General features: G+C 33.5%; 5 protein-coding genes across 6 annotated transcripts; 2 read left to right on the forward strand and 3 right to left on the reverse strand.

Moving 5' to 3' along the window:
- Positions 1–2185: 2185 nt before the first annotated feature.
- On the reverse strand, positions 2186–4916 carry LOC140821811 (phosphatidylglycerophosphate phosphatase PTPMT2-like). Of its 2 annotated transcripts, XM_073182427.1 has the most exons (7): positions 4783–4916; positions 4083–4691; positions 3459–3581; positions 3090–3183; positions 2892–2974; positions 2716–2805; positions 2186–2619 (listed from the first exon to the last, which is right to left on the reverse strand). In XM_073182427.1, exons 2-7 carry the CDS (start codon positions 4290–4292, stop codon positions 2245–2247), a joined length of 975 nt encoding a protein of 324 aa, XP_073038528.1. In that variant the 5' UTR covers positions 4293–4691; positions 4783–4916; the 3' UTR covers positions 2186–2244. The 2 variants fall into 2 exon arrangements, with proteins under 2 accessions (XP_073038528.1, XP_073038527.1); XM_073182426.1 differs by having other exon boundaries at positions 4083–4885.
- Positions 4917–7942: 3026 nt separating this feature from the next.
- LOC140821854 (homeobox-leucine zipper protein HAT3-like) lies at positions 7943–9884 on the reverse strand. Its single transcript, XM_073182496.1, has 4 exons — positions 9452–9884; positions 8846–9150; positions 8647–8726; positions 7943–8401 (listed from the first exon to the last, which is right to left on the reverse strand). The coding sequence occupies exons 1-4, from the start codon at positions 9648–9650 to the stop codon at positions 8143–8145; spliced, it is 843 nt and encodes a 280-aa protein (XP_073038597.1). The 5' UTR covers positions 9651–9884; the 3' UTR covers positions 7943–8142.
- Positions 9885–13916: 4032 nt separating this feature from the next.
- On the forward strand, positions 13917–15779 carry LOC140822092 (transcription factor DUO1-like). The gene is made up of 3 exons (XM_073182817.1): positions 13917–14206; positions 14465–14714; positions 14806–15779. The coding sequence occupies exons 1-3, from the start codon at positions 13995–13997 to the stop codon at positions 15304–15306; spliced, it is 963 nt and encodes a 320-aa protein (XP_073038918.1). The 5' UTR covers positions 13917–13994; the 3' UTR covers positions 15307–15779.
- Positions 15505–17243, reverse strand: LOC140822093 (uncharacterized). The gene is made up of 4 exons (XM_073182818.1): positions 16756–17243; positions 16130–16288; positions 15928–16036; positions 15505–15843 (listed from the first exon to the last, which is right to left on the reverse strand). Exons 1-4 carry the CDS (start codon positions 17044–17046, stop codon positions 15632–15634), a joined length of 771 nt encoding a protein of 256 aa, XP_073038919.1. The 5' UTR covers positions 17047–17243; the 3' UTR covers positions 15505–15631.
- Positions 17244–24318: 7075 nt separating this feature from the next.
- On the forward strand, positions 24319–25144 carry LOC140822030 (ethylene-responsive transcription factor ERF039-like). Its single transcript, XM_073182755.1, has one exon. It carries the CDS (start codon positions 24406–24408, stop codon positions 25072–25074), a length of 669 nt encoding a protein of 222 aa, XP_073038856.1. The 5' UTR covers positions 24319–24405; the 3' UTR covers positions 25075–25144.
- Positions 25145–27657: the final 2513 nt, after the last annotated feature.

A 27657-nucleotide genomic window follows, 5' to 3' on the forward strand; every position in this document is an offset into this window, starting at 1 on the left:
TACATGATAAATACAGTTACGTGGGGTTAATGAATTAACCTCATCACTAACTATACTAACTAACAGTAAAACTCCCCCTCAAGGTGGAGAGCAAAGATCTTTGATGGCCCGTCTGGGAGATGAGTGGAAGGAAAAAGAGCTCTTGGAAGGAGCTTTGTGAAGACGTATGCGAGTTGAAATTGTGAATTGAATAAAGGGATTTAAAATCTAAGCAATTAACTGGACTCGTGATTCTCATATTATATGATGAATTATCAATTTTCAGATAAGCAATCCAAGACATTCCCAAGTGAAACGAAGTCAAACCTGCTGACCAGCCTTTGGAAAACTGCTGTTCACCAACTTCAATGTCGCAAAAAATGAGACCTGAATCTCGCTTGACATAATCGTCTGATGTCACTACTCTCACCGTAAAGCCTGAATTTACAGCAGTGGCATGGTTATACGAATAAAAGTCAATAGGGAAAAGAGGAGTCGATGAGACAAGCAAAAGAATAAACCTTCTCTAACAAAATTAGGGAACTCATTGGGTACACCGTTCTCTTTTTGTATCCACCTGTTCTGCTCTAAAAGGCGCCTCTCATCATATGGTTTTTGTTTCTTTGTCTTACACAAGAAGGCAGAGCAGGAAATATGCCCAAACGGACCAAGAGAACGAGGAGAAGCCTCCGCTTAGTATTCTCCTCAAATTTGAACGAGCTTTTAGCCTGTTCTCTAGCCATGTAGAGTTGACATAAGCAAGCATTAACCATGGCAAATAGAAGCAAATGAAGCATATTAATAACCGAGAAATTATGGTTGCACTTGAATATGCTCAAAAATGCCATTACCCGTTTCCCTGTAGATTACGGCGAGAATGAGAAATTGACACAAGGGTCCTCTGAATGCTGGATAGCTGGAAAAAGTAATGCCTGAATAATTTTCTAATGTGGGATTTGACAAATGAGGGGCATATAAATAAAGCTCACGTAAAAAAGGCACAACCAAGAAACGGAAATGGGTGATGCCTTATTCTTTAATCAGTAGTCCTAGGAATTCCAGCAAGAGGGTGTGAAGTTGAACTGAAAGCGACAAACAAAATTTCACTCTAGCTCGTTGTGTCCACCATTCTCCAGAGGCAGAACCAGCAACCAAAATATGCATATTTCTTGTGTATATAATTGCATCATTTTTTTGTATGAGATTTAGAGTTTTATATTATCTTGTACACCACTTTCTCATATAGTTTAGATGCCGCTGCTATCAGCAACCCACAAATCTTCAACTTTGCACAATGAGAGAAATTCTATACATTGGGCTTTAGGGCTTGACTATTTACAACAAAAAAAACCACACAAAAATAACAATAAAACTCAAATTCACTTGGATTCAGAAGTTATAAAGAGTGATATCCTTTCACAAATGCGATACACGGATGAATAACTATACAATAACACTCAAACAGCAATCAAATTCCTAGCATAAATCACAAAATTCCCACTATAACCATGGATGACAAAGATAGATGACTTACACGAGAGATGGTTCCCAGAGGAAAGAATGGGAAATGGGAGCAAAAGCATGATCTTTTCCTTTTCTTTCCTCACAAAATTTTAAGATTTTGCAAATATTGCAGCTTCAGCTGTATCTCGGTCGGATAAAGCATGTTCAAAATAACCTCGGCCCCTTGAGTTATCTTATAATTTGGTGGTGTTGATTTTATTATTTTAAAAATTATAAAAATTTCAACATCATTACTATAATTACCATTATCCCAACTCCTTGAATGAAATTTTATTTGATATTCTCGTCTTTGGAATAATTTCCATTTATTTAGTTAATTAATCTGTCGGGAAAATCTTTAGTTTGACACATATTCGACATTTTTCCCTACAAATATTTCAGTATCACATGTAGCCAAAAAATGGGCAAGGACGTCACTTACAGACAGAATCATTGAACACTTGCCAAATCCAGAATCTCAATATCTTACTACACTTACAAAGTAGTAAAACTCAACAAAGAAGGACAAAATAGGGCAACTAAATGATTTTGTAGGGCCAAATCTGCATTTGTTTTTGGTTTTTTATTAAAAGGAAAATTGCATACAAGAGCTCTAATTCATGCCCTTTTGCTCCCTATCGGATCACGTAAGCAACCACAGGGGAAAATACAAAAAATGAGTGATGAAAAACTGTTTTATTCGCGCTTGATACCAACACGAAAAATGTAGGGACACAAAAACTTTGCCTCATGGTGGACATCTCAATAAACATGGACATCAACTCCCGGACTACCTATCTGACTGCTCCCCACCGAGCTTCCCATTTTCTTTCTCGTTACCTTTTTCTCAGAGTGGGTACGAAGCCACAGGCATGAAAGCCTTGCTATTGCTGCCTGACTGGCAAACTGTACTCTACAGGCGAGGTTTACCTCAGTCATCATGTTCCGCCCCCCTATATTGGAATCACTGTTTTCTTCATATCCATCAAGGTCGGATTCATCAACTACCACAATCGAACCATAGTCAAGATCTTCAAGGTCCACATTTATAGGGAAACTTAAACTTCTACTTTGTGTATTATCGGTGCAGGTTTTAACTTCCGGCTCCTTGAGTCTGATATAGTAATCTTGAACAGCCTGGATTTTGTCACAACACATTTAGCCATTATCCAAAGAATACGTTAAAAACATAAAAAAGAGACAAGCAAAAGCAAGTCACACGAAATTACACACCTGCCACTGGGAAGAGGCCAAAAGAACTCTCGGCCTGATTGACCTCACATATAGAAATGCAGCATCGGGGGTCATCTTCTCGTGTTTGACCTATATTAATGCCATAAAGTTTGACGAAAGAATCTCAAATAAAAAGTCTTAAGTGTGCTTATTTACATACGTATAATTACACATACCAGATAACAGAGAACAATTGTAGTGCTGCGGCCACGACCAGCCTTGCAGTGAACATATGTAGTTTTGCCACAAAGTGTGTTGTCTGGAAAAATAAAACATTAGCACGACACTGTTGAGGTAATGAAGTCAAGTTACAGTTACCATTTAAAATAATATAAAAACATAAAGTAATTTATGAGGTTAAGAATGAATTTTACTGTGAATGAATTCTACAGCTTGGCAAATATCCCCATACACAGGAGCAAAAAGATAATCTCTTGTAGGTATCACCAAGTGCTCAATGTTATAATCCTATAAAGAGAGGCGAATATTGATCAGGTAAAATTAATATTTTAATAAAAACAAACAGGGTTTTTACAATGTTTCGTCCATCAAAACAAGAGAGTATCTCAAGTTTTCTTGCTGATGGGGTTTGCTGACAAATATTACCCAATATGGAAAGTTGAGGGGCATGCGCATGCCATGAAATGTGAAGTCAATAAATCAATGTTTCATAATTAAGAAAGTTATGATGAATCCATTAAATAGTATAGCAAAAGTTTTAAATGATAAGTTTGAAGACATACATGATACAGGGATGTTGGAACTAAAGTTTCATATGGTTCGTTCAAGGTAACCACACCACCTACACCAAGAGCTTTCAAGCGCGGAACATCAGTGGGAAATGGTACAGCACCTAGCAAAATAAACTAGCCAAAAGAAAAAACTGCAGCTTTAGAAATATGATAACGATAACAAAGGGAAGCATCAAGAAACGATTACTAGAGGTAATTATGTCCAGGTGAGTACTGCAAAATGTGAGTCAGTCAGTGACAATGCAAAAAAAAATCCAACGAGAGACTTAATAAGACGTAGAAAGATTAGCAAGTAATAGTACCAAGTTATACATTCAAGACATAGGAATGACAACCAACAAGACAGATCTCAGGGGTGAAACCTACACTAGGAAAAAAAACTATAAAACAAAATAAACTATATCATTAGACCATAAGCACCTTCAGTAACAATAATCCACCAATATAACTACAATCTGTGTTCCAAATATCAACTGTCAAAGTCAAATCTAAGGGGTGAACTAGATTTATCATCGGCAATAAAAATAGTTCAAAATGTAAAACCACTAGATTGTAACTCATGTAGCCGAATAAACAAGAAAGATTGAAACAGTCCGTTGTAAATTTTATGTATACCTTATCGACCCTATCCCACCACCGAAACTCAGACTGAATCTTATTTCTGACAACATTGTACAGCAATGTGGGATAGAACAGAGCACGAGCCCCAGCTCCAACCAAAGCCCGTTTCGCATCCCAAACAACAATAGCCCCTTCTGCAACATCATTATTGACTTGCTGCTCCCCATTCTCACAACCTCCCTCACTCAGTTCCTCAATATACATTTCTCAAATCCAATAAACAGATTACCAACTAAAAATTGAACTAACTTTCGAAAAGCCCTATCGAGAAACTTCGCTGTGATTATAAGAATCAAACGACCAATTCAAAATAAACACAACCCTCCCTGATTACCAAACCAAGATTTGATCTTTCCACCAAATGAGAAAATTTCAAAAGCTGCCCACATATAAAAGCTTCTAAAAAAGCCCTCAAAATGACAACCAAAATCAAGAACACCAAAATAAAATAAAATCACACCAACTCGTTTCACATCAAACAGCAAACTCTCCAATTTCTCATTATTGGACAGCAAACCCGTAAATCCCAAGAAAAGAAATGCAAACTAGAATCAAGAATTAACAAATTCTGGACCATGATTGAGGTTCCAACTCAATTGAAACCTACCAACAAAAGAAAAAGAATGTGAAAAATGATACGCTTTAATATCAAGGAAAGAAACCAATTCGGAAGAATCTGAAATGCCAAGAAAACCTTTCAGGGGTTGCTGGGTGTAGTTTTCTTGCACAAATTATGAAATCTTGGAGAGTTCTCTCTCTGCCTTTGCTTTTGCACAAAAAAAACTGTACTTGAAACGGAATTAACGTTTTATCCTATCTAGATATTACATTTACAGTGCGTATTTATTTATGGAAAGGTTTGTTATTCTGTAAAATCTGCATTAATTTCGGATCTGCAATATAATAATCAGGATTACAAGTTGGTTGAAAATGTGTAGCATTTTTTTGGGGAGATTTTATTTCAACATCTTTATTTTACTATTAAAATCCTTTTGATCGTGAAATAATTACCAAATATTTGGAAGTAAAGTTTTAGGTTGAACTTCTATGAAGTAAATAATTAAGGTAAAGATAACAATGGTAAATAAACTCACATTTGTAACTTCAATTTATTTATTTTGTTATATTTCCATAATCAAATGTGAACAAATTGGTAATAATTTTAATGTAAAATTTTATGAGTATAGCTCTTGTGATACGGTATCACGAATCTTTATCTGTGAGACGGGTCAACTTTACCGATATTCACAATAAAAAAATAATACTCTTAGCATAAAAAGTAATATTTTTTCATAGATGATCCAAATAAGATATCTGTCTCATAAAATACGATCCGTGAAACTATTTCGCACAAGTTTTTGTCAAATTTTTTACACGTTTAAGAAAAATATCATCACGAGTTGTAAAACTTGATTCAAATCAATAATTAAATATTTATTTGATTGTTGTTTTAAAAATTACAGACTGTGATTACAAATTTAATTTTTATTTAGTACAAATATAAAGTTTTCAAACTCGTTAAAATAACGATTTCCTTGTTAAAATCTAAATATTTTAAAATAAATTACTCAACTGTATTTTTTTGTATTTTATATTTTTTAGATTAGAAATGAGAGAATAAAATTCAAAATATAAAATAAAATTTAAAACATATGGATATATAATGAGAGTGGAGAAATACAGTCGACCTCTTCTCTTTTTATTTTTTTCAAAGCTTATATTTTTATTTATCGTATATATGCAACAACAAAAAAATTTGTAATAAGATTTCGCCTACTATTAAAAAATTATTGGCTTTTCCCGAAAAATAGGTATATGTTATCATTACCAAATTTGCTATAAATTGTAGGAATTATTTGAATGATTGTCAATTGACCATCAAAATTTGAACAGTATTCTTTTTCATACTTCAACAATAGAGAAAAAATTTTCTTTAGATAGCTCGATAGTTCGAAAACATGTTCAAATTATTTATATGATGTATATTAAAATCTCATTCGAAAACTTTCACCCACAAATTGTAGTAATTGTAAATGAAAATTTTAATTAACAAAAGTCAAAAGCACTATGAATTTAATATTGAAATGAAAGTAAATTAATTAAAACACTCCGAATATCAAAATTCTAGTCGTATTACGTTTCACGTACGACAAAAAGACATCACGACCACGCAACCCTCGAAAATATTATTCTTAAACGACCAACCGAATTCACACGATAAACTCTAGAATTTTAGTTCTGAATATATGAAATAGTCACACAACAAATGGGCCGAGCCAACAGACATATTGGGCCAAATACTATGGGCCTGTAGAAGGCTTCAGGCTATACCTGATAATTTTAAAATCTGAGTCGAATTTAAAAACGACAGTTATATGCTATTAATATTTTTTATAATACATTTAAAAATAAAACAAAAAATGTATCATATAAACTAAAATAAAAAAAATAACATATAATTTAATATATATATACACATATATATAGCAATTAAATATGATAAAAATGTTCTAAATAATCACTTAAATTCTCTATGTCTTGTTATTCTTTGCAGCAAATTTTATTATTATTATTATTATACATTCGTGCTATCTGCGTCCAAATTAGTTTTATACTAGTTACTCGGCGCACGCGATGCGTGTGTATCGCGTGTGTACAATCTTTTTTATCATTATCGATGGACTAAAGTGAAATTTGACAAATTATGGAGAGACTAAATTGATATTTGAATTGTTGAAATAAAAAAAATACAAATAAAAGTGTGTGTTGAAATAAAAAAAAAACAAAAAACAAAAGTGTAATATTAATATCACATAAAGGGTAAAATTGGAAGAAAAGTTGGTGTCCTCTCTAGGTAGTTACTATCAATGCCTCACACTTAATAGATAGTATAGATGTGTGTACAATCTTTTTTATCATTATCGATGGACTAAAGTGAAATTTGACAAATTATGGAGAGACTAAATTGATATTTGAATTGTTGAAATAAAAAAAATACAAATAAAAGTGTGTGTTGAAATAAAAAAAAAACAAAAAACAAAAGTGTAATATTAATATCACATAAGAGGTAAAATTGGAAGAAAAGTTGGTGTCCTCTCTAGGTAGTTACTATCAATGCCTCACACTTAATAGATAGTATAGATGTAAGACTTTGACATTTTAGATATTGATCATCTATATAGATATACTAAAATAAAATTATATATGTAATTTTTATATATTGTTCATCTATCGTGCATATTTCCATGTTCATCGATGAAAAACACGATGAACAACAGTTTTAAAATATCTTAAAAAAGTTAATATTTTATATAATCGTTAGAAAGAAAACATGAATATTTATAAAAATAACATTTTAATGGTTAAATTGTTGAACCCATACATGATCTTAACATGCATAATCTGTAATTTTTTTAATATTTTAAATATTATTGACTATTCTTAACTAAATCTTATTTCAGTAATTAAAATCACATTTAATTATGACCTGAAAACATTTCGCCCTTTTGTATCGAATCGAGCAAACATAATATTTACTTTACAACTCAATCGGAAATTTCATCAAATAAAAGAATATGCAACACCCACGAAATAGCAGAGCAAAAATAGGGAAAGGAAAAAAAAAATCAAATTTGCAATAGCAGAATAAACTACAAGAAATATCACAAAAAAAAAAAAAAAAAAAATATCAAAAGAAAGTCAGCAGATTACGTGTGAGCACCTTCGCAAGATTTTGGAATTGGTTTTAAAGCCCTGTTACAATGAATCCTATATATTATTTGTGAAAATATATTTGAAAATTAGTATTCATTCTAAACTATATAATATAAATTCATGCATTTTGTAGCAAATTAACCTTTTAAGAATCCATAGACAAACAACGAAAATAGCAACAAGTCATAGGTACTAGGTACTACCAATTTCTCTGTCTTTTCTACTTTATATATTTATCAAAGAACACCTCATCAGCAGTGGGTACCGTCACTAATCGACTCGTCGTACGCAGAACGCTTTGCTATTCTTTACAAAATGCTCATATCTGCACCCTCCTCGATCACGATTTGGGCTCGACTGGTTTGGCCGGAGCCCACGTGGGCGGTTGGCGGCTGGGGGCTGCAGCACAAGCCACATGCTCGCACCTGGGGCACATAGTGAGTGTGGTTGGAGGGGTCATGTTGGCGTAGAATTGCGGGGAGAGCTTCAGAGCTCGGAGATCCCTGACTTCCTTCTGCAATCGTTTGTTTTCTTCTGTCAAATTCTCGCAACAACGGCTCAAGTACTCGCAATCGACCTCTGTTTGCTTCAACTTTGTCCTGCGTCATCGACATTCGACCCCATAAATTGAGATAATCTAAAAGAAATGTGCTACTAAAATAGATAAATATTTTCATATCTATTAAGCTCGTTTTGGAACTTGGATACGAAACCTGGTTTCAACCAACTGATTGATTAACCAAATCATTGTGATAATCTTCTAGTCTTTCTTTTCTCTAAATCAAATACAATTTTTTTTTCAATCTGATCATTACGTGCAAGATCCGTACAATTATTTACTAACCTCGCCCGTCTGTTCTGAAACCACACCTCCACCTGCCGAGGCCTCAGATTTAGCTTTTTCGCTAAACCCATTTTTTGCTTCTGAAAAATTTCAAAAAGTAAAACGATTTTATTTCGGTAATTACTGCTAAATAAATTGGAAACTCATTTGTTTGCAGAATCACCCATAACTCTCGGGATATTGGCAAAAGACCACTCACCGGATTCAGAGTGCTGTGCTCCTTGAAAGTCTCTTCCAGCACCGCCGCCTGTGCCTTGGAAAGGCGGAGCTTCTTCCTCGAAGCCGCGTCGCCGCCGTCTTCCTCTATCTCCATGGAGCTGCTTGCCGCCCTCTCTCCATCGTTCTCTTCTCTCTCACTTCTCTTCCCACTGATGCTTGAAACTGTACTGTTTGGGGATGTGACTATCCCTTCTTCATCTTCATATTCTCCACCGCATTCTACTACAGTTAGTGTTCGATTTATGTCGATCCCGCCAAGAAATGTTCTGGGTTCCGCCTGACGAGCTGGATTTTTCAAAGATTGAATTTAAAGATGTCCTTCACATTTTTTAGGACTAGGATAGATTAAAAGATTGCATTTAAACGAGACACTAATTATGCTATGCATGCAATATGTCATTGTTCACAGGGATAACAATTATCACTTAATTTGAGGGGTGTGCCTTAAGAAACATGGTTAAAGAAAAATCAAATTTTGGGCCTCGAAAGTTAAATTTTGTTTCAAATATCGCTCAGATATGAACGAAAATTTAAATATGCAAAGATTTGGTGGGAAAGAAATATCGTTTTTTCAGTAATCAGATACCTGCTGCAGTCTGAAATGCATCAGTTCTTGAAATTTTTTGCAGCTGCATAAAAGGTGAAGGAGATCTAAACAAACTCAACGGAAAGTGGGCTGCTGCTGCTAGCCGCTTTGGGGGAGGCGGCGGAAGAGGATCAGGATTCAGATTCTCCGGGCATCTCAAGCTCAAACTCAACCCTAAACAATCATCTTTTTTGGCCATCTTTCTCTTCTTCTTTTTCTCTCCCCCCTTCTTCCACACAATTCAAAAGGAAAGACACCAAAACAACTTTTATTTCTCTCTTTGGAGATTATAATTTTATAGAGAGTTTGTTCCAATCCAAGAGTACAAGGAATGCATCAGAAGTGGGCTAATTTATTTTTTTCAAGAGAAGGTTACAGCTTTTTCTTAATGACTATTGCCAAATATTAATTACAGTGAAAACTAAAATAATATAGGTCAGAATCTATATATATATACACATATGTATGTATATGTGTGTACATGTAAATGTCGTATATAGATAGATACAAGGGAGATGTTCAATGATGATCCTGTCAGAGATATGTGTTGGGTCAATCATGATGACAGGATTTGGCTTTGATTTTTTGAGTTTCTTTTGCAGTTTTGCATGGGATTTGACTTGACTACTAACTACATCTATTCAATGTTCATCTTGGTGAGGGTTTTAGTCTTTGTTTGGGAACAAAGAATTACGAATTTATTTACAGTAAGAAAAGTGGTGCGATACTACAACGTTTCCTAAAATGAGATATATTTTATAATAGATCGTATATCATCTCAAATTTTTTATCAGTAAATCTTTTATTGAACGTTTAAAAACAAAATTTAGATTGAAATCTCTCCAAACACGTCCCAAAGACTGCTTTGAGTTATCAAAAGCTAACCATGGTTAAGTCAAATCCTGCTTTTATCCGTGACTCCACATTTAAAAGGGCTTTTACGCCGTTGACCATTTGACACTAGTTTGTGATTTCCTCGGAGAACCGTTTTCATATCTCACGCGCTCCTTGTCACGCTCGAAACCATGTAAGACCAGACAAAAAATAATATTTCATTTTTTTAAAAAAAATTATAATATATAATTATTTTATTAAAAAATTAATCTAAATTTTGTTTGTTACACGTAAAGAGTAAAGACTACACCATTGTGGGGAATGGATGGATGGAGCCCATAAGCGTGTGAGAAACGCGAAGCGCGGTTTGGTGGTTTGTCTCTTTGAGGTTTTATTAATGAATATTTATGAGACTTAATACGAATAATCAAATCGTAATTAGTGATGTACAAATACTACACGTTACGAGGTTTAGTCGTCCACTATCTCGGAAACCGATTGTGTCGTGTTGATTGCGACCAAGCTGTGAAAGAGTCATAAATTTCAATGACTTATTTGTTAGGGAATTTACTAACATTGTCTTTGCACGTTTATTCAAAACAACTAGAAACGAATTCCATTCATATTTATATAAAATTTATTTGGATTCAATGATTTCAAATTTATGTATTTTAATATATATTTTTTTATTATACATTTACATGTATATTCATGTTAATAAAGATAGATTTCAAGTTTTCTCAATAATAATATCGTTTGGAATTAATTTTTTTAATATTTAAAAAATTAATGTGCCAATTTAATATTTAATATATTGTTTCTTGTAAATAATAAAACTAATCAAAATTCATATTCATATATTTCAAATTCACGTATCAAGTACTCATTTAAGCCTTTTCAAAGAAAAAGAGAGAACAAGTAATTAATTCATAAACGATGATAATTGTATGATTTATTTTAAGGGTTAATTAAGTAATCCGGCAAATATTATGTTATATTATAAAATTTGAAAAATACATGTATATATATAATATTAATATTGAAATTTGATAATATTGATAGTCAAGATGATAAATAAATTTCCCAAATGTCCATATAAAAAATGTATTTGCGTCCGCTGATTTTTTTAAAGGAACAATGTCTTAATATTGTGGGTTGATGTATTTAATAGATATACCTACAAATAATGATATGTTTTAGTATATAAAACCCGTAATGATAAAAAAAAAAAAAAAAAAAAAAAAGAAAAGAAAAGAAAAGAAGAAGACAAAATACATGTAGATACTAGCTTAGAACCAAAGGTTAGCATGAGCGTACCTAGGGCGTAATAAATGACAGTGACTGTGATAATTATCTATTATTATCATAAAAAGTATTGATCTATTTGTTTTAGCATTTTTTAAGAATTCATAACTATAATTTTTCAAACATTCGAAAGATGTTTGTTCGAAAGATTCAAACATCGGCTAAAAAACTTTGGCTGCCGTAAATTCGAATCAATTCAGTTCAACCATCTAAAATTTAACGAAATCTTCCGATTATCAATCTCGACTTACATTTGCATTCTTGTGATTCTTTAAATTTCATGGTTTCTTTGAACATTTATTAATAAAATCAATAACAATTGATTATCTCGTTCCTAAATCACCAGATTATATTCGTTAATCTTTTCGATGATAATAATAGATGGAGGTAAAAAAAAAAATAGTGATATAAAAATAAATTTTTTATGTATGAAAAACGAAAAGCATAGAATCCGTGACCAGGTAGGGAAGCCGAGGAATAAGGGTGGAGTGGGGGAGGGGGTGGTAGTTGATGGTGAGGGTGAATCACGTGCGCCGAACAACATAGTTCACGTGCGATTGTTGACACGTGGCGTCACGTGAGACCACATGACAATCTCGTGCATTGCACCATGTCTCTCTCGAGCCGACACCCACTTTGCCTACAATCATTGGATACTGTATTTACTTTTTATATTCTAAATTCAATTTTTTTTAACTTTTGTGAAATATAGTCTTGACTCTCAATTCTCCCTCTTATCTATATCGAGACAGATACCTTTTCCAATCCGAAACGGAGTCTCTTTGCTCAATATATACATATGTTTTGTAGATTAATTTAATAAATTTCACATAATATTTTTTTTATATTTTGTATTCAATTTTTATTCAATATTTATCTGGTAATTCTAAAATTTAATCAACGTTGATTTCTCGAATTTCACCATATGTTTTGTTGCTTTGAATTTCAATCACATTGATTTGCATCCTTGTGTTTTGATTATTTTGTTATTGATATTGTAGGATGTGTAATTTACTTTTTTTGATTTGTTAAGGAAGATAAATTTTCGTTTTTTCATTAGTATTGATTTTGTAAAAACTTGTGTGAGACGATCTCACATATCGTATTTTGTGAGACAGATATCTTATCTAGATCATACATGAAAAAATATTGCTTTTTATGCTAAGAGTATTACTTTTTATTGTGGATATCAGTAGGGTTGATCTGTCTCACAGATGAAAATTCGCAGGAGCGGAGCTAGAATAAGGATTCAGTGTAGGCTTGAGATACCCTACAAATCAAAATAAATCGCAGAAAGAAATCCAAACCCTAAACTTAAAGGCATGAAAAATTCGAACACGTCTCTATGAGCATATCAAATTTCACAATACCCTACCAACAAAACGAATAGTGACTAGTAAGGGAAAATAATCAAACCCTTCTAGGAAAAAAAGAGAGCATAATTTTTATAATCTTAAGCTCAAATTAAATCAAAACTTCCAATTCCACATAAAGATCCGATCCCCACATCAGCAAGATGCAAGCTAATCAAAAATAAAAAAAGGTCCTTTTTGCAAGTTAACGGAGAAGCGGCCAGAAAGTAAACGTAATCTGTGACGGCTTCTTCCTCATTTCTCAACAAGTGAAGGGCCTATATTTATAACTAGTATTAATTTTTTTAGCAGTGTGGGCTTTTAAAATTGACCCACTTACTATTAATTTTTTTTGGCCGTACATTTATAACTAGTATTAATTTTTTTTGGCCCAATGTGGGCAGCAGCCCACACTGGGCCTTAGTAAGCTTCGCCCCTGAAAATTCATTAGACCGTCTCACAAGAGACATAGTCTATGTATATTGTAGAGCTCGTGACTCAAACATTTTTCCTAATTAACAAAAAATATAAGCAATTAAAGAAAATAAAATATATATCAGCACGCGAGTGTGAAATATTATTTATTATTAATTTTCTTTTGCACGTGCAATTTGACAACCCTAAAAAAATGCTCCTCACGTGATCGTGTTAAAGATGGTGCATGTGGTTTTTAGTTTTCTCCATGATTTTTTAAATGAATGCGAAATTATTTATTTAATATTTTACTCGACTCTACAGTAAGTGGGTCAAGTGGGCTTTCTAATTGGATTTAAGCAACAAGGGGGGGTATTTCAAATTTCAAGCCCAAACCGTCGAAATTAATATAAATCATTCTTTTCCAAAACATGGTCTCAGTGGAGGGCAATTCCGTACTTTCAGCATTTCCCTCCTCAAATCTATTTTGAACGTTGAGAATGTGGGCTAATTAGTGGGCAGATGGTGGCCATAACCGCTTTAACCGTCAGTGTCCCCCTCAATGTACACACGAAGAATTCTTCGTGAATTGTCTTTCCCCGTGAAAATTGGTCGAAATATTTAAAAATTATTACTGAATGATGGAAGGGAGGAGGAGAATGATTTATGATGAAATGGGAGAGATTAAGAAAGGGCCATGGAAGGAAGAAGAAGATCGAGCGTTGCTAAACCATGTGAAGAAGTACGGACCGAGAGATTGGAGCTCCATTCGATCCAAAGGGCTGTTGCAGCGCACTGGAAAATCGTGCCGCCTCCGATGGGTCAATAAACTCCGGCCTGACTTGAAGAAGTACTTAATTTTTGTGCTTTAAGTTACGGATTTTTGTATATAAGGCACCTTTTGAAATTCCCTTGGTGTTTTTTGCGTGCATTTTACTGATTGTAATTGTGTTGTGTGAAGCCTCTGCTCTAATTTGCGTTAGTCGGTTCTAATGTGCTAAAGCTTAGATATTGGCAGTTTGTGATCTTCAATTTTGTTTTCGTTTTTATTTTTATGATGAAACGAATTGTATTATTCCCTGTTATTATTGTTTTTTGTTTTCTACAGTGGGGTGAAATTTACAGTAGAGGAGGAGAGAACAGTGATTGATCTTCAAGCACAATTCGGGAACAAATGGGCTCGCATTGCTACGTATTTGACTGGAAGAACAGACAATGATGTCAAGAATTTCTGGAGCAGCAGGCAGAAGAGGCTCGCAAGAATCCTGCAGACCTCTGCACCATCATCAAGCAGATCACACAAGAGTGGTATCAAGGATTCCCAGGCCCCTGTCTTCCACGATGTTCCCTCTATCGAAGTGAGAATCATTCTTTTCTTCTTTTTTTCACAATACGAAAAAATAAGGTAGGTGTAATTCTGATCCTTGTGATCTTGTATCACAATTTCAGGCTCCTAAGTTCAGTTCATCGACAGAGGAAGAATCGGTGACCAAATCCCAGTCCTGCTCATCATCGAGGATTCACGACTCCGAGAAGACAAACAAGATGGAGCAACTTTCTGATATAATCTACCCAAGCTCGCTCTATTATGATTCGAGCCTTTTTCAGCTTGACTACCATCTTGAAAAGAAACCCTTTCTCGAGCCACAGTTGCACGTCCCCTTCTCTCACATTCCACAATTTCAACCAGATTTCTGTATACCAGTCGAAAGCCAAGAATTTGTGTCTAGGTTTGAAGATCCCACATTTTTGGATGTATTCGGACATGCTAGTGGGTCCGTATTAGGCACTACTCAGCTTCCTATCGTGCCTTCGTCTTTTGGACCTACGGCTAGTTCTCAAGTTTCTCGTAGTGCAGTGAGTATGCCAGATACTTTTGTCGAAGACTTCCCTCCGATGGACATGTTTGATCAGATCGAACCACTTCCAAGCCCTTCGCAATGGTCATGAAGGGTTTCTGTTAGTCATTCAGTTGTTAGGTTTTCGTTGGCTTTTGTTGTTGTTTTTTGTTGCAGATGCTTATTTTTCTTCCCGTAATTTACACATTTAAGTAATTCATCTACCCGCATGATTGTGTTCGCGACTGTACTTGCAGTTGACCCCCTCAACTTAAAACTTTAAAACAAGATCTACATATGCACAATGATGTATCCAAAACCATGTATCCAATAGATCAAGTTATCAGGTTCTGAACGTTATTAAAATAGAGGCGATGCTTCAATATATGGCTAACACTCGCCATTACCAAAGAGAATTATAGAATGAAATGCTGATTTTACTTGGAGTTCTGCTCAAGATTGCCTGATTCTTTGTTAAAAGTAATGCCGACTCGACCTTCGGGTGAACCAACAAAGTCTCCAGCTGTAAAAGAACCGTTCTCACCAGAAAGGATAGGTCTGTGCAAGTGTAAATAAGCACAATACCCAACTTCACAGATCATATCTACGTCTTTCACGAATCCGCAAACAGAAGATGCTACTCCTTCCCCTGACACCAATGTGACGGTAATCAATATTTGCAACAAATCAAGACTTGAAAAAAAGTTAAGAAACCGGGAATGGAAAAGCTTACCATGTGTTACAAGCAATAAGTTCTCAGAAGGATATTTATCGGCGAGAGCCTTGATCACATCAAGATACCTAGCCCGAGTACCTTCTGGTGTTTCTTGCCATTTTGGCAGCTATATTTTACAAGTGAACGCCACTTTGATCACGAGATGGCCTGGTACATGAAGTTTAAAAAATTTTATATAGAAGTTACATGAAATAAATACCTCTTTATAAATCTGTTCAACACTGTTATCCACCGTGCCAGCAGGCAACTCTGCTTCACAGTTTGAGATGTCGAAACTAAAAATTCCGTCTTTGGGAGCCACATCAGGTTTGATGGCTCTGGAATTCATCATCTCGCACAATCCATATTCAATTGAGACCTGAGAAAAATACTTTTAAAACCGTTCAAGATGAAAACAGAATGTTATTAGAGACTACACAAATAGGCGAAGTCAGAAGAATATACTTTGATTTTCAGGACAAGAAAGAGAATGTATGCAAAGAATCAAGTGGTTTCTTATACAAAAAAAAGCTATTCCCGTTGTAAAATTTTGGATCATCTTACAAGACAATGCAAAATCAAGACGAAAGGCAAACATAAAGCTAAAGAAATCAATCTACCCATCCCAATATCCCATGAAACAATTAGACAAAAGCTACAGTTGATTTCATTTTGGGAACGAAGCTCACAATACCCCAAAAGGCAACGGCTTCCACAGTTTGAGGACCAAAAAGCAGACACATATACCCACCAACTATTCCTTATGCTACAATAATTCCAACAATCTACAGACAATTCGAAGACACATAAGATTTAAAAACAGTAAATTCATACTAAAAAACAAACCTTCATGTTCGAGGGATCAAAAACGACGTCATTGACGTGAAAAACATCGACCTCGTCAGACTTATCTTCCATGGCGGAGAGAGCCATCACCGCTCCACACGCCGTCTGCAGGCACCGGAGAAACGGAGAGACAAAAACCCGATGAATCGGAATCCCGATTTCCTTCCTGATCCTCCAGCCCGTTCGGAAAGCCCGGGCCTTCCCTGCATCAATCAGAGGCGGGTCCCACGGCCTGGTAGCAGACGCGGTCCAGAGCGGGTCGATGTAGTCTACCCTGTCGCCGTGCCGCATAACGACCACATTTTGATGAAACTGACGGTTGCTTAGGACATGTTTCGGAGGAGCCCATGATTGGAAATGGCTTTCGGGAGTTGTTGAGGAATGAACAGCAGTTGAATAGGGCCATTTGTTAGGTGGAGGAGGACAAGTGGCGGCTCCTCCGCCAGCTGAGTACTCTGAATCTGATGCGTAGCATCATATCCAGTATATTCTAAATGTAATTAATTTTTTAAAATAATTTCATTTTTAACATTTAAATATATATATAAAAAAAAGATCAATCCCATCCCGAGGTCTCACACAAAGTCGTCTCAAGCCCCGACATGAATAGAAGGTAAATCAGAATTATGCACCGGCAATAAGGTACCCAGAGGAGAGGTTGGCTGGAGCAATTCATCATAAAGGGGGAGAGGAGACTCGAACCCTTGCTAACATGAATTAACAGTCTTTCACTCGAAGTCCTTACCACACGGTCTATACCCATGAGGCCACATTTAAATATATAAACGAGTTGACTTCTACTAGATACATGAATTGGTTGACTTTGAATTTCCGATGAGTACGTAGCATGGAAATATTTTAATTCAAAACTAAAAAATAGTAATAATCAAATCGAATTTGAATAGAAATTAGAACATCGATATTTAAGTTTTATTTGCCTATAATTGTCGCCAAAAATCATAAAGATTGTACTTGAATTGATGGATTTCAATATATTTCAAGTTCACTTGATTATTGTAATATTAATGTGTAAATAAGTCAAATATAAATTTAAGATTCGATCTATAGTTTCATTGTAAAGAATTAATTTCCCAAGTACACCTTAAATGTATTTAATTTTTTGAAATAAAAATAGATAATTTACAACACACATTTCGTTTTTTAGCAATTAAAATTAGATAAATAAACGAGTTGAGTTCTACTCGACAAATGAATTAGTTGAATTCGAGTTTCCGATTAGTAGCATATGACCAAATTTAAACTCAAAAACTAAAATATAATAATCAGATTGAATTTGAATGGAATATAGATATTTATTTCCTATTGACCTATTAATTGCCTTAAAAATAATTAGGTTATAACTAGTAAGAATGTGATTATTGTATAACAATAAATAAAACCCAGGGAAGAAATATAAAATTTTGTCAAAAATAAATTAAGCTTACTTCAAACCTTTTAAGACAAAAACTTATGTGTGATGGTCTTATGGATCATATATTTTTTGAGACGGATATCTTATTTAGGTCATCAATGAAAAAATTATTACTTTGTATACTGAGATTATTATTTTTTATCGTGAATATCACAATTCTTTCATTTCAACAAAAAGGACTTCTGCCTTATTTGGCTATTTCCCTTCACTTTCTAACAAATTTCTTGCCTTTGATAAAAAAATAGCAGGCAGATAAAAAAATTCAAGGGAAGACAGAAGGAACAAATATGTTTAAGGGGTAAAGCAGTATCTTTCACGACTAGTAATGTGGTTATTTATCATATATGTGAAAACATATTAAAAATATAAGGAAAACTATGTATATTACACAAAAACTCATGTGAGTATGTTTCTCGATTCAAATTTGTGAGATGAATATCCGATCGAGCTATGAAAAATGTTAATTTTTATGTTCAAAATATTATTTTTTATTGAAAAAAATCATTTTTTGTTAATTATATTATGAAAAAATATTTGTTATACATGCTTGGCGAGTGATATTTTTTTATTAAAAATATTATTTTTCACTACATATATAAACTGAATATGTGAGATCGTTTTACCGGAGATCTAATGAAAAGAAGGGTGTGTCTAATTTGAAAGATAAGTTTAAAAATTTAAAATATATCGTAATGTCGGCGTTCTAGGAAACTAATAGGCGTCAACGAAGTTTTTACCATATTTCCTAAATTGCCAAAATTTTAATCAAATTTAATGTAGTATCATATGGTGCAACACATTGATTCTATATACATATTTTGAATTGTAGATATTTCAAAATTTCAAAATAAAATCTGAATCTCCACGATGCTATTACGATAATATTTGTAATCTTATAAAAAACAAATAATTTTGTGTAAATATAATGGCAACAAGATTAATAATATCAAGAACACCAAAAAATATGATGTGGAGTAAATAATAAGGATAACATACTTCATTAAATAACTTTACGCCGGAAAATACGATTCGATAACATATAGTAAAAATCGATTTGTTCATCAGATTGTAACCGCGGGTACTTGTAACGACTATAAACTAACTTTCAAGATTTTTTTTTTTGCGCGCGAAATCTTCTGATTCAGTCCTATATAGTTACTGCGATTATTATTTCAACTTGACAAATATCTTGCTGAAATTAAATATATAAATTGGATTATATTTGTATATGTATGTGTATATGTTTATATATTTGAGAGTTAATTCAGGAAGAAATAAATGAAAAACTCGTTCTTCATCAACTGCAATCAACAACAAAGAAAACATTAAATCTAATTAATTGGCAAACAGCCTTGATTTTGTTGACATACATATGGCCGATTAATACAATGGCCAATCAATTAATTTATTATTGTTATTATTTATCTATAAGGAGTCAAAAATTTCTATGCCTGGGGATATATTTTTTTAGCCATATAGGCTTGCCCCTGATGAACATCTGCACTACACTCCGATCCCCTAAAATACTAGCGGCCATATCATCCCATTTAAACATGATTCGTCCGAACTCCGGAATTCTACCTTCCTGTCTGTGCACGTACACGAACTCGACGCAGTCTCCGTACGCCCTTCATGCACAAAAATAAATCAAGTAAATTAAGATATACGTATTTTACATGATGATAAAAGCACAGGTTTTTCAAGCTTGAGAAAAGGATCGAAAAACTACACAAATGGAATTAAAAAAAAAAACGAATTCTTTTACAGACTCAACTCCGTGAAGTGGTCGTGGATGTCTTTGGGATTGAGGGGTAAACCACTAGAAAAAGTCATGAATAAAGATCTCCGGATCCTTGATTCTTGTTGAAGAGATAAGGGGATATATGGTTCGGCATATACATTTAGTTCAGACACATGCGAGGATCCAACCTCGTTTACCGTAGCATTGGCTGACATGTTGTGGTCGGAAGGGTTTTTTGGGACTTGAATTTCTGGAGTCAATCTGCTGCTAAAGGAAATGATTAAGATATACGAATATAATTGGTTTGGGGTGTTTATATAGAGGGTCTTGGTGAATACATTTTTGCAGGTATTTGTGGTATTTTATTTTAGATTAAAAAATTTCGAAATCGAGTGTGAGTAATTATGTGAGGATGCCTGAAATGTCTACTTTTTTTCTTGATTTAATTGACAGAATTTGGTGATGGCATCGTGTGGTGCAGCACATTAATGTTGTAATTATGTTTTGGACAGAATTGTTACTATATTACAACACAGGATTGTAATATTATTGTAATGATTTTGTGCATCTACCTGTATTTTCCGAAAATTGTCATAATCCGTGATTCAAATATCTATTTTCAAAAATTTGCGAGATGTAATGATGGGGAGATGAAAAGTTATCGTTAGATTTTGAGTGGAAATGAAGATTAAAAATGAAAAATAAGTATCGATAATATGAAAATTGAACGTCGCGTTAAGATAATTATTTATGATATCTCGATGAACAGAGAGTTATAACGATTAATAACGAAAATTTAAATGTTGTATTCCGTCCTTTGAAAATATTCGGATATTTGAATGTTGTATTCCATACTAATAAAATATTCGGTATATAGAAGGAAACTATACATCATTCGTATAAAATGTATCTACTTTGATGTTTTAATTGGAAAAGGTGATGATCTGATGGGAGGTGTGAGAAAATCTAGCTAAACAACTAACGACGTTAGTGATCACTTAGAATTTCAATTTTGGCGGATAGATTCTTGCGATGCTCTCGTCACTTTCAAAAGATAAATCTTTGCTACTTTATCACAAATTTAATTCCCCAAAAATATTTTTACATGCTTAGCCTTCAAAGACTAATTGAAGAGCCTAATTAAGAGCTTCAATTGGCATGGCATCGACAATGCTATCGAAGCATAATTGAATTGTGAGAACCTGAATTCCCAGCAGTAGCTAGCATATTTCAGAAGCTAATAATTCCAGCAGCAACTAATATTCCATAAACTGGTAGTTTTCCAGCAGGCAGAATTCCAGCAAATAGAATCCAGCAGCAGAAGAGTTCAGTAGCGCGAGATTCCAGCAAACAGTTACTGATTCAGCTTATGACTTGTAACTGAAGCATTTAACATGTAATAAAGGCTGTTAATGTCACATCATGATGGATTATGACCATTAATTGCGAGGCTAACAGTCAGAATTTTACATATAAATAACACCCTCAAATCTCTGAATTGGTGTTACACAAATCTTGAGTATCACTTGAAAATTAGAGTTAAGAGAGTGCCTTTGTTCAAACAATAAAATCCAGTTGCGAGAGTAAGCAGATTTCCAGAATTCAACCGTAACTTTCTAGCAAAATACAGTAATTGAGCTTATGTATAAATAAATATTTTGAAATCAGTTTGATGATTCTGTTTGAAGCAAAGTATATGTATTTCTGATTTCTAATATCTGATCATTGAAGCACTCAAACCTAGTGTATTAATGGTAGGAATATATATTCTGAACATTACTGAATTCTGATTACAGATTACCGGCCTCACCCCTTAGAGGAGAGAACATATAGGGAACTGATATCAGTTTAGCCATGAAATTCACGAACTTGCTCAGTGCTTGCTTGCTAAATTTTAAGTTCTGGTATCTGAATATTGAATCCTGTTATTACTGAATACCGATTCTTGTTATTACTGAATATTGATTCCTGTTCTGAAACCAAGAGTTTCTGTATATTATTCGTATCACTGTTTCTGTTTGAAAATGGTTTTGAAAACTGGAAATTATTCATGCCCCCGCTTATTGAGTGACGACCATATCACTTACCCACGAAACTCATCTCAGATAAGAATGAGGAAGAATTATTAGAAGAAGAACATAATCAATTCTGGAGCTTGTGAAGAAGACTGTTATTTCTCAGTTCTGATTTATGTTTTATATTCCGCATCATCCGTTAAAACAATGTTATGTCTGGTTTTACATTTTCGCTGTAAAACATTAATCATTCGAGTTTGTATCAGATATTGAAATATTCAGTATTTTTGAATTAACAGACTGGTTCTGAATTTTGTATTTCTGAGGCTTGTTGTTTCCGAATGTAAATTTGAGAGCAACGTCGGTGTCGATCAACCCCGTCCTTGGGGAATGACATGAATATTCTGAAATGATTATTTTAAAATATATATCATTTTTTTTACTCATATAATAAAAATAATTTATTATACTAAAAAATTTTAATTTCGTGTAATAAATTTTTAAAATTTAAACTAATAGTTTAATAATAAATTGCTTAAAAGTTAGAAGTAACTACATCCAAGTTTTTCAATATTTAGAATACTAAAATTAAAATTTTAATCATTGCAATGAAAATATTAACATATAAATATTATTAAATTAAAAATGATATATAAATTTATTTTCTGCTTACGTGATTATTGCATTTAGATATTTTGTATTATTCTCGAGTTAATTTTATAGTTTCAAACTAATCAGTAATTGTAATCTCTTATTTAAAATTTTAAGGACTAAAAATTCATGTTCTATCGTCATAATGAACAACAAAATAGTCAAATAAATCTTGCAGTTTTAATAATTTGATACATTCGAAATGAATAGATTTCTTGCAAGACGATCTCACGAATCTTTATCTGTGAGACGAGTCAACCCTACCGATATTCACAATAAAAAGTAATACTCTTAGCATAAAAAGTAATACTTTTTCATGGATGACCCAAATAAGATATCTGTCTCACAAAATACGACTCACCCGTGGGACCGTCTCACACAAGTTTTTACCATTCGAAATTTGGTCAGATTAAAGGTGTAAGTTTTCCTCCGGTAAAATATAGTTAGTTGCAACATTTTTTTAAAAAACAAATCCATGAACGTCGATCGACGATCCAACGTTTCAAATGTCTAAAAATTTATACGCCTCGTCAATTAATGAGAAATGGTTTAGATTATTTCGTACTGACAAATGTATTTATATGTAAATTTTTTTTTCCCCTTTTGAAGAGAATAATTTTTTTTGGTTTAACAAGTGCTATATAGCTCGAGTTTTAATTAATTTACGGCAAAAATATGTACTCTTCTTCGTAAAATTTATTGTAATATTATATTTAATTAAACTACCCGTGGTTGGGGCATAAATTAATTGATTTCAACGAGAAAATCATGCATACAATACAATGTATATAGACACACATACTTTGGAGTTGAGTCGATGAATTTGCATCTAGTGACAAAAATGTACTCACGGTAGCTTAGAAGTCTTGAATTACTAATTGAGGCACTTTTGAAATGACATATATGTACTCATAATATTTTTTTTGGGATACCAATAATTCATTATTAATTTCTCAATTGATGAACATGATTATTTGTCATATAATTCTTACATTTTTTAGGGAAAATAAAATCTTAATTACCTTTGTCCCGGTGATTTTTTACATCATGCGCACACGTATATGTCTCATTCAGTAATTGCTAAATTAATAGCTTTTTAAAGAAGTAAAACCATAAATTTCAAATTTACTCCTAATTACATGTTTATATAATATTTCATATTAATATTAATTATGATGAATTTCAAGTTCACCCAATTATTATCATCTGACTTTATATTACTAATGTATAAACCAGTAAAGTGTTGCTTTAAAATTTGATTTATTTTTCGTTGTAAACAATAAACAATAATCGAAATCCATGAATTTCAACTAAATTTCTTGCAACTAAGTTTTAAATCTTCAGGGGTTCATTTTAAGCTGTTTTTAGTCAAATTAAATTCAAAGGTAAAATTATCTTTCAAATCAGGCTTTTTTTTTTTTTTTAACATTAATTCAATTTTCATGTGGACTAATAGCACCCTAGCTAAGCATTGTTCAACCAATGAAAACGATTGAATTAATTAAATGCTAAATGATAAATGAAAATTAAACTTTGTAAATGAAAATTATATATTATTCTTCATTGAAATTCATGTATCTCAAAGCACACGTGCGATGAGACATATATAATAATATAATATAAATTATAAAATACCCCAAAGGTTAAAAAATATCACACTATATATATCGTAGACTCGTAGCTTATTTGCACCTAAGTTTCTGTAAGTAAAGTCCTTTCTTGGGAGACATAAAACGCCATATTTGTACTCTCCGATCCTTTAGCTTTCTTAGTTTGTAGCTTGTATTTTATTTGCAAGACACATTTCTATCATGGAATCAAATGTTATGCTCGAAAGTATAAACCCAGGCCAATTTTGTTCCACCGCCAGGGCTTGCGGTGGTCCGACTAATTCGCCGCCATCATCGAATATAGCATCAAGCCTAAAAAAAGCTCAAAAAAACAAGAATAAATCACAAGATACGCCGCGCGATGACAAGCATCCGATGTACCGAGGTGTGCGTATGCGCAACTGGGGCAAATGGGTGTGTGAAATTCGGGTTCCTAGGAAAAAATCAAGAATATGGCTGGGATCGTATCCCACGGCTGAAATGGCGGCCCGAGCACATGATGTGGCGGCTTTGGCCATCAAGGGTAGCTCGGCTCACCTCAATTTCCCCCACTTAGCTCATGAGCTCCCCCTCCCCGCCTCTACTTCAACTAAGGACATCCAAGCCGCGGCTGCCGTAGCCGCTGCAGCCACGTCTCTGAACGAAATAAGCAATGCCAATCGGTCTTCTTCTCGATCTTCCTCAGGTTTAGAACTGGACAACATGCGAGAATCACCAAATTCTGATTCGACCGTTCTCGATGAGGACGATACATTTTTCGACTTGCCGGATTTACCACTGGATAACACATATCATTCGTCATCACAGATGGCTGGCACGGATATCGGACTGATATTCCTTCTCGAGGATACATTTTCATGGGACTGGTAGCCAGATCGAAGCTGCACAAGTGATACTCTACAACATATATAAGTATTTTTCATGTGCATCGAGGCTCCGATAATTAGTATCAATAAATTTGGCAGTCGAATGTCGATGTTTGTCTGAAATGGTCCAGTACTGTCATGTTGCTCCTTAGTTCTTGTGTGTCTTGTTACCATGTTTTTAATAAATTGGTAATCTTTTATTTTAATTTGTTGTCTCAAGGCAGCCCAGAAGCATTATACATCGTTTACTTTGTCTTATAAATGGCAAAAAAATGTGGCCAAATTGCCTGTTGCTTGTGAAGTAGAATTCGCCAACCTAGTTGGCCCCCTGTGAGATAACATATCAGTGTCATGTCGTTTAATGCGAAAAAGAAAATATGGAATTGGCGACAAGATTTTAATGGTCGGTTAAAAAGTAAAATAATAATAATAATAATATGCATTTACTTTAATAATTAAAATAACAATAATATTTTGAATGTCATTGTTAAATAAAGTTTAATAATAATTAAAATATTATTGTTTTTTTAAATAATTATAAATATTCTTAAAATAATTTGATAGATAATTAAATATTTATAATTTACATTTATTAAAATTAATTTAAATATATTTATTAGAAATATATTTGTAAAGATGTATTTAATTAATAATTAAAATATTTTGAATATTAATTTATATTTATTAGAAATATATTTGTAGATTGTGTATTTTTAATAAACGACAAAATAATATTTGACATGGTATAAAATGATGAGTGTTGACATGGAACAAGAAATAAAAGGATAAAAATGTAATTTGATGAGTGTTGATAGCCTATCCCACTTGTTTTATTAGATTAATAATTAAATAATTATCTATAAAATTGGGTATTAAACCAGATCAAAGTGATTATTAAAGTATCTTAGAATTTTAGCCAAACATTAGATAAATGTTTGATTATTTATCTAACTTTGTTTAATCCACTCAACCAAACACATTGTATGTGTATCGATCCCTTGAGATTAGAAACAGATTACAAAGGCTTAATTTAATTTCTATATCATGACATAGCAATTTAAATCATAAACGAGAGAAATAAATCCTTGTCTCACATTATTTTCACGAGCAATAATTAATTATTAACCCGACAGAGGAGTCAATGATGCACACCAATGAATGGACCTCGGCCTTTAAAGTTTTGATGGCTTAATCGGAACTACTAACATTCATGTAACGTGGATGGCTACTGATTTTTTTTTTTTTATTTTCTTTTCTGTTTTTTGTTCAATGACGGGGTTCATTTCACCCTACCTTGTGAGGCACTGTCCTCATGAGGTGATCAAAGACCCAGATTTAAACACACATACACCCCATGAGATGATCAAATGCCTAAATTTAATCACTATATAAAATCAATGGCTGAGATCCTGTGTGGGCACTACCCGCAGGGGTAGGGTCGAGTTAACCCAATGACGGAGGAACCGCAAGTCCTATCCAAGGGCGGAATGCTAGCCCTTTTTATATAGGCTTTATTGATACTAATGACCTTGCAATAGAAAAAACATCATAATATGAAAGATATGTGGTTAATTGTTTTATATCATACTAAAAAATATATATAATCTGTATTACGTATGGGAAATGTTCAAAAAGGGTATCTCAAAATCTTCCTACGAACCAAATTATAAGGGACATCGACTGAATGCTACCATTAATATATCACACTTAGATTTCTATAAGGTTGTAAATAGCTAGCATTAATTTTGGTCCGTAAACAAGGAGATGATACCGACGTACTATATTTCCATCTATCATCATTAATCATCAATAAATTATTCCAACAACATAGCAAGACTGGTGTAAGGCCCGAGATTTGGATTACCGTAATCGGAAATGATTTGGGTATAATTACGTAATCTGAAATTAATCTGAAATGATTTATTGATTAATTGAAGTGATTATAGCCTGGCCAATCCAAGACCAGATTGGGCAAAAAATATGAATGATACGAGTTTTGGGCAGAACAATTGATGCCCGAGCGGTAGAAAGTAACCGCCCGAGCGCCAAAGCTCAACAAGATGTGTTTCGGGCAGAGGATGTGGCGTCCGGGCGGTAGTTTTTGACCGCCCGAGCGCCAACGATACATTGTGAGGGCAGAATACCTCGCGCTCGGGCGGAAATTTATTACCGCCCGAGCGCCGAGCAAAATGGAGGAAAAGTTGACACGTTGATTTACATGCAACGTATATATATATATATATATATATATATATATACAAGCCATTTTCTTCAGAATTGAAGAAAGGAGCCGAGGAAGATTCACGAAAATCCTTACGCCTTTTTATTTCAATCCGTCCGTCAGATTTGGAATCTGAGTACAGTACCGAGTTCCTATCAACGTAGGCTACAACTGGACGTAAGTTTTGCTACGTTTTGACATGTTTTGAAATTAGACTATTGTTAGAATTGAATAGGATTCATATATGATGTTCTTGTCATGTTAGACATCATAGAATTGAAGTCAGATTAAAGAACGGACTGGTCATGTAATTGTTATGATTTTTGGAGTCGATTTGACTGAGAACTCATATCAGATATGTATGGT

This window comes from Primulina eburnea, unplaced genomic scaffold (assembly GCF_022965805.1).
Source record: "Primulina eburnea isolate SZY01 unplaced genomic scaffold, ASM2296580v1 ctg739_ERROPOS11973397, whole genome shotgun sequence".
NCBI classification, from domain to species: domain Eukaryota; kingdom Viridiplantae; phylum Streptophyta; class Magnoliopsida; order Lamiales; family Gesneriaceae; genus Primulina; species Primulina eburnea.